This window comes from Camelus bactrianus, chromosome 21, assembly GCF_048773025.1.
Source record: "Camelus bactrianus isolate YW-2024 breed Bactrian camel chromosome 21, ASM4877302v1, whole genome shotgun sequence".
NCBI classification, from domain to species: Eukaryota; Metazoa; Chordata; class Mammalia; order Artiodactyla; family Camelidae; genus Camelus; species Camelus bactrianus.
The window spans coordinates 5,725,223-5,742,939 of record NC_133559.1 but is presented as its reverse complement, the minus strand read 5'-3'; the positions used below and the strand labels follow the sequence as shown (position 1 = coordinate 5,742,939).

Below are 17,717 nucleotides of genomic sequence, written 5' to 3'. Positions count from 1 at the left end.
ACCCGCGGCTTGCGCCTTCGCGCCTGTCTCCCCGACCCGTCTCCCTTTAATCCCCAGGAAGGGTGCGCCCCTAACGCCAGCACTACCCGCAGCCCCCTTACCACCGGGTGCTCCGAACTCGGGTCCCTCTCCAACCGTCTTGCTGCCGTGTCGGTTGTCATCGTCTGTTCACCCCTCGGCAGAGGAATAGAGTGGGCCCTCACCCTCTGACGCGCAGTCCTTTCCCCTTGGCTTTCTCTCCATCTTTACGAAGCCTATTTAATGACCTCCCACCAAAAAAAAAAAAAAAAAAAAAAAGGTTTCCGTTTCTCTTAAGTGCCTGTCACGGCGTGGGGACCAATCGAGGCAAAAGATAGCAGAAGAAACGCCAAGTAGCGGAGCATCACCCATCAGGAGGCGGTTTCCCCGAACGTCACTGGGTTGTGGGGTGGCACTGGCTTAGTACAAAGGTACTAATTTTGTACACACGGTGATATGGCTGAGTGATTCCATCCTTTCGCACCTTGGGAGCTTTAATTTTCCCGTAGGCTTGAGAAGCGGACGCCTCCTCGGTAACTGGCCTAGAGGGGGACTGGGAGGACTCTGTGAGCTTCTAATTGGCTGTTTAATACTCAGCAGGTGCTACTCAATTAACTAGGTCTGCTTTCCCTGGAGCCTATTGGCTGACCTGGTGGGCCGGCTTACAATTCCATCCGGGTAATTGGGTATCAGCACTCGGCAGCGCCGTCGCTCAGGGTCAGCCAGCACGAGGATTGGTTGTAAATGGGAAGGCTGATTGGTCGGGCTGCGGGCCGGGCCTTGATTGGTGCGGGAGGGCTGCGGGGGCGGGGAAGTGGCGTCTGAAGCCAGGTCGGCGGGGCTCAGGGTACCCGTGAGAGTAAGAGGAGGCGACGGCCGCTGGGGTGAGGTGCGAGGCGGCGCGCGACGGCTGACTCGAGAAGCGGTAAGGGCGGGGACCGCGAGCGGAGGTTGGGGAGTGGAGAGCCTGGGCCAAGGGCGCCTCTGGCAACGAGGAGCAAACTTGTGAGGCTGAGGGAAGGGACGCGCCGCCAGGCGAGGCGAGGGTGTGGGGCCCGGGGGCCGGCGTCTGGGCCCCGGGTGGGGAGGCGCTGTGTAGGGGCAGCTCTCCCCCTCCTCGGGGCTGGTAACCGTATCCAGAGAAAATGCGCCGGCCCCAGGGTTGAGCCACAACGGACCCTTGCACCCGGGCGAGAGGGTTTGCCACAAGCCAGTTTGGACTCTTCGACTGGTCCTTTTTGAGACTGACAACCACCATCAGTTTGCTTTTTATTTTCCGCAGCTTTTTCTTTAATTACCTCTAGTAGGATGACTGTTTACGTCGTCAGAATAATAAATTGGGGGGCTTTTTGTTTGTTTTTCCAGTTTCCCTGTTTACTTAATGCAAATAGCTTCGTGGGTTTTGGCTCAAGACTCCCGTGTCAAAACTGCAAGACTCTTTCCTCAACTTGACAGAAATGGGTGGAGGCTTTTTTTCATTCATTGGTTTAAAAATAAATGTAGCAAGGATGAGAAAATTGAATGACCTACGTCAGTTCAACAAGCCTATCACTGTTTTAAGTACTTCATAGGTTCTGGTTGTTAGGTACTGGAATGATGGATCCGTGACCCCACGGAGCTCACAAAGTGGATTTGACTCCTAACTGTGTTTTTGAAATGACAATATAAAAGTAAGCCTTAGTTACGCGTATCAGATAGTTGATAGCAACTGCTTAATACAAATGTCAGGAAATTTCAAAGTTAGCTTTTACTGAAAACTGTTGTCTAGCTACATTTCTCAACCTTAAAATGATCCACATGTCTCCTCTTTACCTAGCTTCCCCTAGGAGCTATGGTCTTAAGTTCTAGTCTCCTTTTCACATTCAGTTTGAAGAAATAAAGTCAAACACAAGCTAGCATTTAGTACTATGCAGTTATTCTCATTTCATTCATATTTTTCCCACTTTATATTTCTTAAACTTAACAGTGTGAAAGGGTATGTAAATTGTACATAAAACTATACTTGATTAATATTAATCAAGTAGATATTCATTTGAGACATCAGCTGATAATTAGCACAAACCAGATTTCTAGTATCTGAAGAGGAGTTAGTAAAATTTAGTTTTTGGTTCAAATAGAAGTCACCCAATAAATTTATCCATGTCACAGACCTTCATCTTCCTGCCACCCACATCCCCTCCACCACCAATATTCAATATTCTATCTCAGACACCACCATCTCCAGCTCCTTGGCTCACCCTCTAAACTTTCCATGAATCAGTTGCTAGGTCTTGTGTATTCTACCTGTGAAAACTCTCTAAACCATCTACTTCACTCCATCGACACCTGGACTAGCCTCTGAATTAGTCTCCCTACACCCGCTGTTGCTGCCTTCAATTCATTCTCTCTACAGACATAGTCCTTAATCAAGAATTACAAGCAATGCATGTGTGTGAAGGGATGTTTGGAGTACCATGGAACCAATAGCAATGAAGCCTAGTATAAAGGGTTATTCTGTCTTCTGAGATGGAGAGGAAAACATTCTGAGGTCTTCCAGGGACCCTTTGGAAAGCCTCAAAGCTACCTAGAGGTCGAATGAACTTCATTTAGAATTTGATCTTTGGAAAGTTTATAATATCCAAAAACATTTTTTTTTTGTATTAGTAATACATATTTACTGTGGAAAACATTGACAATACTAATTAGCAAATGTGACATGCTTAAAAAAACAAAACTCTTCACCCAAGATCTAAAGAAAACTAGTGTACATTTCTGAGTGTCTCCAAGGGTCCTCACTTTGCACGAGGTTTCTGGGGGGAAGTGAGGGGAGTCGAGTCTATGGTCAAAAATATCAAAATAAAAAATGTTTAATTCTTGGTCGATTAGGATCTGATCATAGGTCACTGTGGAGCAATATTTAGTCACTTCACCTGGGTGACAATAAAAGATCACAAAGGCAAGTACAGAAATGTATTTCCATTTCTCATACCTTCTTTTTTCCTGAAAACACACCTCTAATTTTCCTCATATACTGAAATGTTTCCCTTATTATTCTTGGAGCTTAAATTACATATTAGAATTCTCAGGTCTTAAAAACCTTAATTTTTAGTGAAAACTAAGAGGTAGGCAATTATTAACTCTTTTACGTTAGCATTCTGTAGGTTGGCAGGCTTATAAACACTATTTATGGTTTCTAGAAAACAACATGCTTTTTTTTTTTTTTTTTTACAGAAAATGTCCTAATGTGGCACTAAACATATTAATAGTTCCAAATATCTTTAGTTTCTTTGTAAAAGGAAGTCTGTATTCAGTTACTAATATTTCAGTATCTCACTTTATTTGAGAATGATCTAGATATTCAGTAGACTTCCATCATTTAACTTAATTTAGCAAAACTCTATAAAGTTTCAAGTTACCAAAGTCCAGAGACACTTATTTTAGACGTTCCCAAAACAATTATTCTTAAAGCACTTACCTAAAAGCTCTTACCTCATTTACCTCTCTTTTATTTACTTAAAAGTTTAATCATATCAAGTTATTTTTCTTTCTGACAAACTTTGTAGCAGATATAATTGGTTCTTATTGGATTTCTAGTAAACCTAGGTACAATAAAAGTATTATATTTAATTTTGATGACTCTAACGACATGCATTATCAATTAAACAAACAAGCTAAAGCTAACTTTAATACCAGATATTACTTCAACACTGAATATCTCCCAGATTGTTGCCTAAAAACTGGGTTCATCTCTTAGTGGGTGTTGAGCTAAAAGACACAGCCAAGCCAAGGATCAGGAGGATTTATTACTTGCAGAAAGTAAGAAGAACATCAGGAATCTTTCCCAAAGCAATGGTTCCCCAACAGCAAAATTGGAGAAGTTTTAAGCTAAGAGTACCTGTATATTCATGAATGGTCTTGGGTGATTGAGAGTTCAAGCTTTAGTTGATTGAAGTCACAAGGTCAGAAAAGGTCAGCATCTTCCCTTAGGTGCCAGTTGATCCGGTGGTTGAGTGCTTCAGGCTAATCTTTATCATTGAAACAGAACTGGAAGTCTTTACAATTGACCTATTATTTTTGCTATTGTTAACTTCTCTTGCCTAATAACAGTTGTTTCTGTATTCTTTTGTTCCCTGAAGATCATTCATTACTGAGACCTGTTCAAAGACTAGCATTGTGGCCAGGCTTAGATCGCAAAATGGCCTTGGCCAGAATGGCTTCTCTTCTGTCAAGAATGCCATGCCTGGTTCTCTTTCTCCAGGGGACCTCCTGTCCTATTTGCTTACAAGATCACAGGAGCCAGAAATTCATTCTGGCCAGTTTATTTTGTATTTCTGAGTATGTAAGTGCTTAATTTCCTTTAAGCCAATTAAATAGAGTTCTTTTACAAGTTAATTTTGGCAATACCGCACATTTACAACACACAAACCTGTTTAGATGGCTAAACCCTTTTTATAAATAGATACATACAAACAGACACCTCATAGTTTTCATTCCAAAATATCAGCCATGAATCAGGTACAGTGATATTGAACCCATCAGTTATAAGTGGTTAGATTAAAATTGGGTTTCTGGCATATGGAACAAATCAAAGAAACCTGTTTAGATGGCTAAACCCTTTTTATAAATATTTATGGAGAAGGCACTTTTAAGATTTTTAAACAAGGGCGGTTGTTACTAATTCCTCAAAGAATTGGGTGGCCACCTCAATGATAAAAAAAAAAAAAAGACTGACATACCCATTCACCTGTTGGAATATTACTTTTTCTCAACTAGCTTAGGGGAGAAGGGCCCTCCCCCCAAAAAAAATTCCTATCAGGCTCTGAATATTAGCGATGGTCAGTTTATTCAGACTGATAGCCTCTCATCTTGATATTCCATTTACAAACTTTGCGTTCTTTTTTATTGAAGTATAGTCAGTTTACAGTGTTGTCAATTTACAAACATTTTTTGAGGATCCTCCTTGGGTTTAAGAAATTATTTAGCGATGGTCTACAGCCTCAGGTAGTCCCATTTCTGAAGGCAACCATAGTGTCTTCAGAGTGGAAAGGTAATTCAGACAGAGGATTACTAGAATGGGTACTCAAAGGAGGACAGAGGGGAGCAGTAAAGTTTTAGGTGCCTTTTATATCATTAATCTTTCATTAGCCTTCTACAGCAAATCTTTGAATAAGGCTACTTTGAAATTTTGGAGCCTTTGGGGGCTTCTGCATATCAATTAAAATGCGTACAGTAGTTTGAGATGAGAGTTCTCTAAAGATTTAACAATTGGGAAGTTTTTCCAATTCAGAGGATTCAAGGAACTAATCCTATACAAATATTTCTCCCTGCTAACCTAATTTTTGAAAAAAAGAAGCTCTTACCACAGTTATTTCCAGTAGACTGTGCAGGCAGAGATCCAGGAGACTGCCGGCTTTAACTGAACACAAAAAATCAATTTTGGAATGCCAAAAAGAGATCCCAATCTTGGCCATTTCAGGGTGGGATTTCCTCTAATTCTCAATGAAGTATTGCAAGCATACATAAATCTCATTGGTATTTCTGTAGGTAGCTGTCTGCATGGAAGCTCTTTGGCCTTTGAGGAACAATTTCCCATTATCAATTTGGCAGCCTAATTCAGATGTGAGATATAATCTACAACTTTCTGAGTACCATGTGGTGGATCAAAGGTGTGCTGCTTCTGAGTCTAGCTCCCCACAAGTGTTGCTCTTCGTGATTGAGCAGGAATTTCTGCCAACTGGGAGGTTTGGTTGATGCATCGTGCAGATACGCAGTGCACAGTAGGAGGAAGAGAGGAGGCCAAATAGGCAGAGAAGTTTTTTTAAGTGTAAATTATCCTTGATTTGCCTTAGAACTTAGGATACGAGTTTTTATTTCATCACATGTAATTTATTGAGTACTAAAAGTGAAAACCAGAATAGTTGTAAGTATATTATTGTTTGTTTACCCTTGTGATGCTGTGGCTGACAGGGAGCTGCAGTTTGCTATCGCTGTCTACTATCCTGAGAGAGTATCATACCACATGTTGCTAGCCTGGGAAAAGAGCAGTATTCAAGTATGGTTTCTACTGAACGTGTTTCACCTTTACACCATTGTAAAGTCAAAAATCGTTAAGCCAAACCATCTTAAGTTGGAGACCATATGTATACTGGATCTACTTAGTAACTAATTACCTGGGATAACAAGACACTTGAAAAGAGTCCCTTACCAAGGTAATAAAAGATTGTTTTTCTCTTCAGGCTATGAGTCTGGGCAAGAGAGTGGGTTAAATTTGTTTAAAACTTGGCTAGAAAAAATAGATTTGGTAAACTTCTGGTAGTTCTCTGAAGAACTTTCTTCATTTCTTCTGGTTAAAGCTCTCTGAGGCCGAATGTAAAAACTTGGTTCTCTGACAGTAGTGAGAAATCTGCCTGCAGTCTCTGTGTGATTTTTATCTACTCCTTGGAATGAGATTTTTGTGCTAGGTCTCCTTTCCTTCATCACTCTTCCTGAAAGACTTTTAGGAAAGGTACGTTTACAGCCAAAGTTTTATTATTTTATTTTAATTTTTTAGAACCAAAGTTTTATTACTAAGTAGGTCCTTTATTAATGAGTATATTCTTAGCCTTACTAGGATACTAAGAGATTTTTTAGAGGTGAAAAACATTTTTTTCTTGGCTGTCATAATCATTTGGATTGAATTTTGGCAAGTTATAGCATAAATTACATTTCCTCGTTCATTTTAAAGCAAATCTTGTTAAAAGTCCCATTGTATTTTATTCTACTAGATCATAATATTGAGAAATAGACATTGTCTTTAGTTTTTTTTGGCCACCTATACTGTTTTCCACCAGTATGTTTGTTACTAATTTTGAATTGGACATTTTGACCAAAATAAAGAATAAAGACACCAGGTAGTATTCCCATGAGAGTTTAGATAAAAATGGTGGTGGGGGGGTGTGTGTGTCCTAAAGTCCCTTTAAAAGGTTTGTAATATGCAAATAATACCCAAAGTCTGGATAAGATGTTATGTAACGTCTTTAAGCATGTACTCCTTTGTAAAACTGGGGTTGATATTTCCTAGCTTACAGTATTGTATGAAGATTGAATGAAATAATGTAAAATGCCTGGTGGCATACTGGCTACTCAATAAATTTATCTTCTCACCTTTGTGTCCTTAGTGCCACAGTAGCATCTAGCACATAGAAGTGCCTAGCAAGGGTGGCTGAACTGCACTGGTGAAGCCAGCAGTCTAGAGGACTCCCTGTCCCTAACGGATTAACAGTTGTCTGCAGTGTGAGCAAATGCTGTCACGGTGGTATCGTTCACAGAGTAGCACGAGCTAAGGAGGAACTCACCCTAAATTAGCTGGGGAAAATCCCAAAGGCCTTAGAAAAAGAGGGGCTGGTAGAGCTACGACTTGAAGAAGGAATAGGATTTTGCGAGAGACGCCAGATGGGCTAAGGAGGAAGACTAGGAAGACAGAAGTGATATGTGTCAGAGCAAGGGTACAGAAGAGAGCACATCCTGTTCCCCTGGTTAGAGGTGGGATTAGAATATTGTGTGCTGTGAAGATGATAAGCAGAAATTAGGTTATTAAAGGACCTTTTGTGCCACTAATCAGTTTACGTGTAGGCAAATGAAGTTACTGAAGATTAAGGGGAAGTGTATTCATTCATTCAGCAAATGGTTATCGACCAAATATTTGAGTGGCCATTCTGTGCTAAGTACTGAGAAACAAAACAAAATTTCTACCTTGGGGAATTTACCTTCTGATGAGGGGACCATCAAAATGAAGATCTTGCAGGTCATTGTAATGATTTTGGCTTTTAATTGTAGTGAAATGGAAAGCCATGGAAGGTTTTGAGCAGATGAATAACATTATTTGACTTACTCCAGCTGTTGTGTTGAGAATAAACTGAATGGACAATGGCAAAGCAGGGACATAATTAAGAAGCAGTTGCAGTAATTTAGGCAAGAGATAATGATGGTTTAGAGCAGATGGTGGTCATAGCAGTGGAGAGGTAAAAAGTGGTCAGATTCTGGATAATACACAGGATTTGCTAACAGGATGGATGTGCTGTGTGAGCGGACAAAGAGTAAGAGTTTTAGCCAAGGAACTGAAAGAATGGAGTTGCCATTTCCTGAGATGGCAAAGTCTACAGGCAGGGTATGAGATCTGAAGCTAGGTGTTGTACTTGTTAAGTTTGAGATGCCTATTGAACTTCAAATGGAGACATCTTATAAGCAGTTGGATATACAACCTGGAGTTCAGGAGAAATGTCCTAACTGGATCTATGGATTTGGGAATTATCAGCATATAGATGGGATTTAAAGCCAAGACTGAATGAGACTTGATGAAATCACCAAAGAAGTGAGGTGGAAGAAAGAGGACAAAGGACAGAGCCCTGGAGCCCTCCAGGGTTTAGAGATTAGAAAAAGGAGACTGATGGAGCGGCCAGAAGAGGAAAAGGAAAACCAGGCAAGTGTGCTGTTGTGTAAGCCAAGCGAAGGAAGCATCAAGAAAAGAGGGAGTCACCGCCTATGCCAGATACTGGGGGAGGGAGCTGTTGGGTAAAGTGAGGACTGAGAATTGACAATTGGATGTAGCAAACTAAAGTCACCAGTGATCTTGACAAGAGCTGTAAGAGTGGATTCAAGAAGAGAAATTGAGCACAGGAGTATTGACACTCGAGTCTTTCTTTAAAAGGAAGGAAAGAAAGAAATATTTGGAGGAATAAGTGGAATTGAAGAACTTTGAGAGAGGAGAAATAATAATAGCATGTTTCTCTGATGGAAAGATTCAGTAGAGAGGAAAGCATTAATGATGCAGGGGAAGGAAGGAGAGCAACACTTTTGTGAGAGACTTCAGTGCTGGGAGCAGTGACAGTTCAGAGGTGGCCACAGGAGGAAAGATAGAATATTCAGGCACAGGTGGAGGTAGGTGAGTAAGATTGGAAATTAACATTTTTTCTGAATGCTTTACTTTCTCAGTGAAATAGGAAGCAAAGGCATCAGTTGAGAGGGAGGATGGAGAAGGAAGCACTAGAGGTTTGAGCAGAGATGGTATGAAATAACTGGGAGGATGAGAAAGTCTATGGAATAAGGAAATACAGTGAGAGACATGTTAAAATATCCTTGGCCACAAAATGAAGATACAGTGTCAGACTGACTATAACTCAATTAAAAACAAAATGAAAAAAGAGAGAGAGATTCAGTGTCAGAGACTAATGGCAAGAGGCCATTGCAGTGGTCTAAAAGAGATTTGATGAGCTTCTGAATCAATCCAGGTACAGCGTTGCAGTCATTAGCCTTTAGGTAGTACTTGAAGCTGCAAGTATGGATAAAATGGCCCAAAGAGAGCCGAGTGACAATAGCAATAGACAGGCCACTGGGAGACGAGCTCAAAACTCAGAAGGCCCCTCCAGGTAAGTGGGAGAAACCATGGAAAAGAGGGCACAGAAGTAAGACCAGATAAGGCTTATTCATGCCGTCTGGGTTGATTACCTGGGAAGCTGCCGTTTCGGTGAGGGAGCAGGACAGAGCCCGCCCTTTCAGCGTTAGTTGGGCAGTATGTAGGAATAAGAACAGACAGTACACTGACTATACTTCCAAGAAAGAGAAGTAGAAGTGGCAAAGCCTAAAACTAGGCCTGGGAGGCCGTTCCCTGCAGGTACAACCACTTCTGGACAGGCCTGGAGGCATAGAAGGGTACATATAAGGAACTTTAAATAGTTTGACATGAAACCTAAATATTTAATATTTGAATCATTTACTAAATTTTTGTTCCTTTGTCTTCTAAAACTGTGTTCAGTGTATAGGTCTGTGGGGGGATTGAGGAGGGAGAAGGATCACTCTGTCTAATTGTGTATGTGTGTGTGTGTGTCTCTTAGCTAACTTTTCAGAAATACCCTGAGAGCTCACGTGACGCAGACTGAGACTAGTCAAGCCCCTGAAGTGGGAAAGCAGGCAGTAGTGGTCTTCTTAATAATACTGTAATGTGTTCCCATTCTCTCTGCCAGTCATAGAAGTTACGTGAAAGCTCCTTTTCCTTCATTTGCTTGTTTCAGGATGTGAGAGTACAGCAGAAAATGTCCACTGAACGGACTTCTTGGACAAATTTGTCCACTATTCAGAAAGTAGCACTGGGCCTCGGGATCCCAGCCAGTGCAACGATCGCCTATATCCTGTACCGCAGATACAGGGAAAGCAGAGGTATGTGAATCCTGTGGCTGTGCATGTGGAAATGTTTAGGCTGTGTTCTGAACTTGTTAAATTGAAAACTTCCCTTCTAGACTGAGTATCGTTTGTTGAGGTCATTGGCTTTCTGTGAGGGATCTTTGACTGAAGCTATTTGGTGTCTTCTTTTCTTTGTTGCTAATGTGAAGCTAGTCTCCAAAATAAAGAATTCACTTTATAATTTGATTGACCTGTTCCCTTCAGAGACGCCAACACTGCAGTGGGTTCTTTCTCTCTATTCTCTAAATATTCGTACCCTTTTTAGAATATGCTCTTTCTGTTTAGTTGTTAGAAGGCTGCCTGTGGGGTCCAGTTTCCCCAAAGGCTGGACATAGAGAATAGGTCCTAGAGAAATGATATACATACAAAAAGAGACGTTCTGAGACTAGTGCACTCCTCAGGCAACTTCTAGCCTTCATTCTTCTCCAGGAGTCATGCCTTGGGAAAAATAGTTTGCCCAGAATCCAGCACCCCTTCCTTGCAGAGCCATATGTTTTTTCTCCCATTTTAGCATTTGAAAACAGTATGCCAGAGAGAATACACATCTCCTGGTCTTCCAGGACCTTCTAATTCCCACTCAAATGCTACTTTTCCTTCTCTTTTATGGTTGAGACCCTCAGTTTCTCTTGCATGCCTGTCTCTTTGAAAGCTAGATTCAGGGAAAGGCTGGTAGTAGCTTTGGGTATTATGTACACCTGATCTGATGAGCCATGATCCATGCAGAAGAGCGGCTGACATTTGTTGGGGAGGACGACATCGAGATAGAGATGCGGGTCCCCCAGGAGGCTGTGAAGCTCATCATTGGCCGGCAAGGAGCCAATATTAAACAGGTAAGTATGTGAGCAGGCAGTGGCTTTCCCAGGGGCTCATTCTACTTTCACTCCTCTACCCCAGTTCCATAAAATCCACTCACACTATGTATATTTTAAACAGAAAACTACAGGAACTTTTTAGCTAACTGTGTTATTCTCCCTCTAGAGCTGAGTACTTCTACTCCCTAGAGAATGGATGCCTTAGCTTGAAATGGCGATTTTTTTTAATTGGATGGTTCTCAGCTTGATATAGCTTGAATCCTCCTTTTCTGCTATGGAATTGTGAACTCTCATTAATTGATAGTAAATATTTAATTGCTGCCTGATTTCTTTTTACCATCTTCTGTTGTTTGGTTGGAATGTCAAGAAAATAAAATAATTGATTCTCTAATCCAAATCAGATTAGGGGGAAAGAGCGTTCTAGACAAACTTTTTAATTAATTGCTATTTGGAGTTACCTTTGTCTCTAACCTTCTTCCATAAGTACATGGAAGTACACTGAGGACTATTTATAGCACCCTGATTGACTGGGTCCAGTTCCATCTACCTCCAGGGTTAGGTTTAGGGTATCCTTAGCTGACCCAGATGGGAGCTCTTCCAGAGCTTACTGCCCTGTATCCTTTTCTCTGCAGCTGCGAAAACAGACAGGTGCTCGGATCGATGTGGACACAGAGGATGTAGGAGATGAGCGGGTGCTGCTTATCAGTGGTTTTCCTGTTCAGGTGTGCAAGGCCAAAGCAGCAATTCATCAGATCCTGACAGAGAATACCCCAGTGTCTGAGCAGCTCTCAGTTCCCCAGAGATCTGTGGGCAGAATCATAGGTACCACTGGACAGCTTCCTCTGCTGTTTCCTTTTTTGTTTACCTTTTCCTTTCTTTCACACCTTCCCAAGGGTTTTTCCTGGCCTACTTCGCCTTCACCTTGTTGAGAAAAACAGGGACATTGAGACCAGAGCATTAATTTTTTAAGGAACCAGTGGTAAAGCAAAACTTACTATGTCAAGAAGTTGTATGATCTGAACCTTACAGATAGGTTCCAGAGGGTTCAGGTAAATGTACTGAACTCATATTAGATTTTTAAGAGGGAAGCTAAGGATGCTCATTTTATCCCAGATCTTTCAAGACAGTGCTCTAGAGAGCACCTATTATGTTCTCCTCTAGAGCATTCCTTATGCTGCTGTTAGAGGCAGAGAAATGTCCTGTCCTTAGTCAAATGTTTCACACACCATGTAGGATTATCTTCTAATGAAGTGGGGATGTAAAGTATGCTGAGTGGCCAAAAAATGGAAGCAACGTGACCATGTTAACCTAGCTAATGTGTAGAATTTAAATGGATAGAGCAAATAATCCATTATAGTAAGGATTTACTATAATGATTATACTATAAGGATTTCAGTAGCTCTTGCTTTCCATTCAATATCTTACATTCAGTTTAGCTTGAAAATGAGAACTGGCTCTCCTCTTCTAGTATATACAAAATAGTGATATCTCTAGTAGTTAAGGTTAACCAGAGGGAAGGATAGGTTTTTATGTATTATTCAATGCAGGAAGGGGCGGAGAGACAATTCGTTCTATCTGTAAGGCCTCAGGAGCCAAAATTACCTGTGACAAAGAATCAGAGGGGACATTGCTGCTGTCAAGACTTATAAAAATCTCAGGAACACAGAAGGAAGTGGCGGCAGCCAAGGTAAGTAGCTGATAGTTTTGAACTATACGAATGAGAACCCTTTGCTCCATCCTGGGTCAGTATCTGGCCACATGAATATCATCCCTTCTTATTTTCCACAGCATTTGATACTGGAGAAAGTTTCAGAAGATGAAGAACTCAGGAAGAGAATTGCTCATTCTGCAGAAACCAGAGTCCCACGCAAGCAGCCAATCAGCATAAGAAGAGAGGAAGTGACAGAGACAGGTGGAGCCGGGGAGCCGGCATTATGGAAGAACACTGGTAGTCGCTTGGAGCAGGCAGCACCACTGGCAGTTCCTCCCCACAGAGGAGGTGGTGACATGGCTGTTGTAGGGCCGGAAGAAGGCTCCTGGGAGAAACCTAATGACGACAGCTTTCAGAAGTCTGGAGCCCAGACCAGTCCAGAGATGTCCATGTTTGAAAGTATGTAACAAAGAGGGAACCCATTAGCCAAAGAAAAGAAGATAGAAATACTGGCTTAGATAACCCAAGATAAGAAACAGTAAAAAAAAATAGTTTCTATTTTCTTGACTGTACTTACAAGTCTTTAATCACAGATATGACTCTGGTAATGTTTTACTTGGGTTAGTAGTAAACACAAATATTTTTCTGAATACAAACCAGCTAATTATAGAGAACAATATAGAAACATGCTAGCTCACAGGAAACCAGTCTCTGTGTAGTACGTCAGGTAATTGAATTTACATGATATTCTTTCTCCAAACATACTTATTTAAACAAGTAGAATATACTGAGTCCTATTTTTTTTCCTGTCTTATTACTGTTTTTAAAACTTTTCACCATTCAAGAAGAATGAAAAGGCCATGGACTTTTTCTTCTATGCATAGGTACTGGGATGGGCAGGGAGGACCAGGGCCCCTAAGAGGTTCATAGACTTGTCCAAGGTCACATAATGACTCAGTGGTAGAATGGGATCTGGAACAGGTGCATGTCTGTCCATGTGTCTTTCCCTGGTCCGTACTGCAGCTAGCATATGGGGATTTCCCTTCATTGTAATTGGTGACTGATTTGAATACATGGCAGATGGCCCAAAATGTGAATAAACTCTCATTACTCAGTTACATAGAAAGGAACAGAACATAGCTTACTGCCTTTCTTCAGGATGTTTTGTATAATTCATCCATTTGTCCCCCTAGCCATTTTTAAATGGTAATAGCCACTTGGTATTTGTACCTCTCACCCCCCACTGATCCAGTCTCCCCATTTCAACCCAGATGATTCTGGTAAGTCACCACAGTGGATGGTAGTTTCTGCAGCTTAACTTGCTTATCCCTGTGTTTAGTCCCCAGTCCAGACTTCAGTTTCCATGCTGATGAATTCCTCGAAGTCTATGTCTCTGCCTCTGAACATCCTAACCACTTCTGGATCCAGATCATTGGCTCCCGCAGCCTGCAATTGGATAAGCTTGTCAGTGAGATGACCCAACACTATGAAAACAGTCTGGTGAGTTTTCATAGGGACAGGGCAGGAGTTTGATGAAAGGAGCATATCTTTTTCATTGTGACATACTGTCTTCCCTTTCCTGTGGAGCAGCTGCTGGTTCTTTCTTCCTTCTGATGTATTCACTGTTTAGTTTTCAGCCTGCCCCTTCCTAACTGCCCCCTCCTAACTCCTCATCCCTTTGTGTAGCCTGAAGACTTGACTGTGCATGTAGGAGACATTGTTGCAGCACCTTTACCTACAAATGGTTCCTGGTATCGAGCCCGGGTCCTTGGGACCTTAGAGAATGGAAACCTGGACCTCTACTTCGTTGACTTTGGAGATAATGGAGATTGCCCACTGAGGGACCTCAGAGTGCTCAGGTCGGTGTGGGGACCAGGGTGGAGTCATGCTGGAGTCCCACCTGGTGACTCAGTCCTGGCCGTAGGATGGTGAGCTGTCGGCACTCATCACCAGGGTGGATTTGGAAGAGAACCTCTTTACAGAGATCAGATGATTATCTATTCCTGCTCGGTTAATTGGTGCTGTCTAGAAGCAATGAACATAAGAAGGCCCTTCTGGCACTAGGATTCTAACTTCAATTTCTTTCACTTTAGGAGTGACTTCCTAAGCCTTCCATTTCAAGCAATAGAGTGTAGTTTGGCACGGATCGCCCCCTCAGGTACATTGGTCACACCACCTATTGACCTCGCTCCAGATAGAATAACTTCACAGAGCACATGGTGGGGATACTTACATTCCCAGGCTTTTTGAGTTGTGGGGGTTCAGGTGCCTTTTCCTTGCCAGTGCTAGAAAGCAACAGCCAGAAACTTGCCAGGCAGGCAGACATAGGTGACTTTTGGAATAGATGGTGGTAGTTCCCGTTTCCCTCCGGTTCCCATCATCCCACCCCCATCAGCTCTGAGCCTTCCTAGGTGGAGTGCGCTCTCTGATCTTTTGTCAGGTGAACAATGGGAAGAAGAAGCTTTGGATGAGTTTGATAGACTCACTCACTGTGCTGACTGGAAACCCCTGGTGGCCAAGATCTCTAGTTATGTCCAGTCTGGGATCTCAACTTGGCCCAAGATCTACTTATATGATACTAGCAATGGGAAGGTAAGATTGGGGTTCACTCATGGCTCACTGTCTCTTCAGTAATATTAATTGTCTCTACTTTCTTTCCCAGAAACCCTTATCTGATAATATTTCTACCTCATAAGATCCTGCTTACTGAACCATCAAAGGAACGCTTTAAAGCATCAATCCTAGCGCTTCTGCCTGATTTCCTCTGACTTGCCCTTCCTTCAGAGATATCATTCCCTTTTCATTTTTCTTTTCAGAAACTTGATGTTGGGTTAGAATTAGTTCGTAAAGGATACGCAGTTGAGCTTCCTGAAGACGTGGAAGAAAACAGAACTGTCCCAGGAATGTTGCATGATGTGGTAAGGGAGCCATTGTAGTCCTTCAGGGGGCTGCTTTGGAGCAAATATGGTGCCTCGAGACATGCGGGCTTCTCATCATGCATGCGGTTTGTAGGCAGTTCGTAGGGAGCACTCTTAAGGACTGAGTTGCTCCGCTAGTTGATCAAAGGAGGCATTGTGTCCCTCTCAGCAGCCAAAAATCTGCCTGACCCAGATTCTGTGAGCAAAATGATGGGGTGGCCTCTCCTTTCCCACCAGCCAAACACATTCTTTTTCTCTTATTTTCTCCCTTCAGGCTGCAGAAACAGATGTCTCTCTCAGCAGCATGCTCCCTGAGACCAAGAAGAGCCCTGGAGAGATACCAAACACCCCGTCCTGCCTCAGCTTATCAGGTACAGACGGCGTTCGCTCCCTAGGGAAGCTTTGGAAGTTACCATTTCTTTCTTTTTCTTTTTCCTCTTCTTTTCTCTTCTCTTTTTCTTTTCTTTTCTTTTTTCTTTTTCTTTGTTTCTTTGTTTCTTTTTTTTGTTGTTACCATTTCTTAATGTCTCTCCAAACTAGGGAGGTTGTTAGGGCTTACCTCTTAAGCAAGGTGGTCATTAAATACCAAGAAGCCCATTCTTTCCCCTGAGCTTCAGTGGCAGTGCCTGCTAAATTAGAGCAGTCTCTAACTTTCTCTCATTTCTGCTGAATAGAGGCTGCCTCTATGTCTGGTGATGATAACCTTGAAGATGACTACTTGCTTTGAAACCAGCTTCAGCTCCCCCCACCATCTGCTTTGCTGTGAGTAGAGCTGTCATCTGTCTGTAGCAACAGGAAAGTAACGAGGAGGGTGCCAGCGGGGGCCTTGTTTTAGTCTCTTCCCCCATAGTCTGTCTTACTACTGCTTCTCTGCAGCTGCTTTCCTGCAGCTTTACTTTCAGATTGAGCCCTTTCAAGCTTTTTGTATCTTTGTGTCTTTGGCAGGATTTGGCATAAGATTTGGTGCCTGGAGAGAAGAGCCTATGATAAAGAGATCTATGCAGTCCTTCCTTTATTATATACATGATCTGGCTTGCTGTGGACCAAATGCATTTTCTCCTTCCACTGGACTACCAGAAAGCATGTGGGGTGGAGGGAGACAAACACATGCCCCTTCCCACCACCTCCTCACCCACTTGCAGTGTCTGAATACTGCTGCACTCCTTCCAGGCTGCTCAGTATCCCGCTCGTTCCCCTCTGCCAGTCATAGTGCACACTGCTGCTAGGCTGTGTTCTTTTTGAGGCTGAGAAACAGCCAGCATTTGGTCATTGGAAGAGATGATTCTGCAGACTTCTGACTCACCTCATCAGGTGACTCTGGTTAAGGGGTATTTGAGTGGTGAACTCAAAGATGGCAGTTGAGTCAGGAGGCAAAAGCAAAAATCAGTATAGTTACATTAAAAAGCTTCAGGAAGTGGGAAGAGAATACTGCCTCCCAGCCTCAACTGTTAATGTTATTGGAGTCAAGTTTTTTGAAACAGTGCTCCAGCTATTTCCCTGTAAACTTCAGTTAAAATACAAGTAGACAAGGAGAGAGGCAACTATTCTAAATTGCTAGTATAGTGTCTATAATACATATATATGTACACACAGAGCCACGGAGAGAGAGAGAACATATGTAGCTGTTTAAATCATTTGAGAGATTCTTTGCTGAATAAAGTTCTCAAGAAAATTACCTAAAACTAAGTGCTGGTTGAATCACAAGGTGGAAGCAAGCCTATGGGTATCTTAACTGAAATCTGCTGAAAATTGCTGGACACCTCACACAGAGGGGCCCGTCTGGGAAACAGGTGTCCTGCTCGCGCACCCATCATAAAGTAACTTCAGAACCAGTTTAGGTTAGGCTGTGTAAAACCCCACCTTAAAGGGATGGATTAGGATTCTAGAAACCTGGGTTCTAGGAATAGATCTTTGCTGTGAATTTATGGAGCCTGTTTCCTTGTATAGTATCTCTCCGTTTCTGACAGTATCGTGAGGATCCGGTGAGAATTGTGAAGGTTACTTGAAAGTAAATATTAATGTAACGTGGTAGAATGGTAAATGAGTATTTTTTTAAGATGAGCATGGTAAAGTGGAAAACTTAAAACCAGTATATAAGGATGCCATATGGAGGATTTTTTTAAA

The 17,717-nt window shown here is 42.2% G+C and overlaps 1 protein-coding gene across 4 annotated transcripts; it reads left to right on the top strand.

Annotated features, from left to right (window-relative positions):
* Positions 1 to 838: 838 nt before the first annotated feature.
* TDRKH (tudor and KH domain containing) lies at positions 839 to 17,275 on the top strand. 4 transcript variants are annotated; one of them, XM_074349425.1, is made up of 14 exons: positions 839 to 943; positions 10,044 to 10,188; positions 10,936 to 11,042; positions 11,657 to 11,746; positions 12,607 to 12,711; positions 12,813 to 13,134; positions 14,015 to 14,175; positions 14,362 to 14,534; positions 14,769 to 14,833; positions 15,116 to 15,267; positions 15,492 to 15,593; positions 15,868 to 15,964; positions 16,268 to 16,355; positions 16,539 to 16,677. In XM_074349425.1, the coding sequence occupies exons 2-13, from the start codon at positions 10,065 to 10,067 to the stop codon at positions 16,318 to 16,320; spliced, it is 1,551 nt and encodes a 516-aa protein (XP_074205526.1). In that variant the 5' UTR covers positions 839 to 943; positions 10,044 to 10,064; the 3' UTR covers positions 16,321 to 16,355; positions 16,539 to 16,677. The 4 variants fall into 4 exon arrangements, with proteins under 4 accessions (XP_074205526.1, XP_010956712.1, XP_045375110.1 ...); XM_010958410.3 differs by having other exon boundaries at positions 11,657 to 11,846; positions 12,572 to 12,711; XM_045519154.2 differs by lacking the exon at positions 16,268 to 16,355 and having other exon boundaries at positions 16,539 to 17,275.
* Positions 17,276 to 17,717: the final 442 nt, after the last annotated feature.

What these genes read in the sequence shown, in the direction of transcription:
- TDRKH (XM_045519153.2), top strand. Translation starts at nt 10,065, where the DNA reads ATGTCCACTGAACGGACTTCTTGGACAAATTTGTCCACTATTCAGAAA. An exon ending in AACACTATGAAAACAGTCTG is followed by an intron (nt 14,176 to 14,361) that starts GTGAGTTTTCAT and finishes CCCTTTGTGTAG; the next exon opens with CCTGAAGACTTGACTGTGCA. An exon ending in GTCCTGCCTCAGCTTATCAG is followed by an intron (nt 15,965 to 16,538) that starts GTACAGACGGCG and finishes TGTCTTTGGCAG; the next exon opens with GATTTGGCATAAGATTTGGT.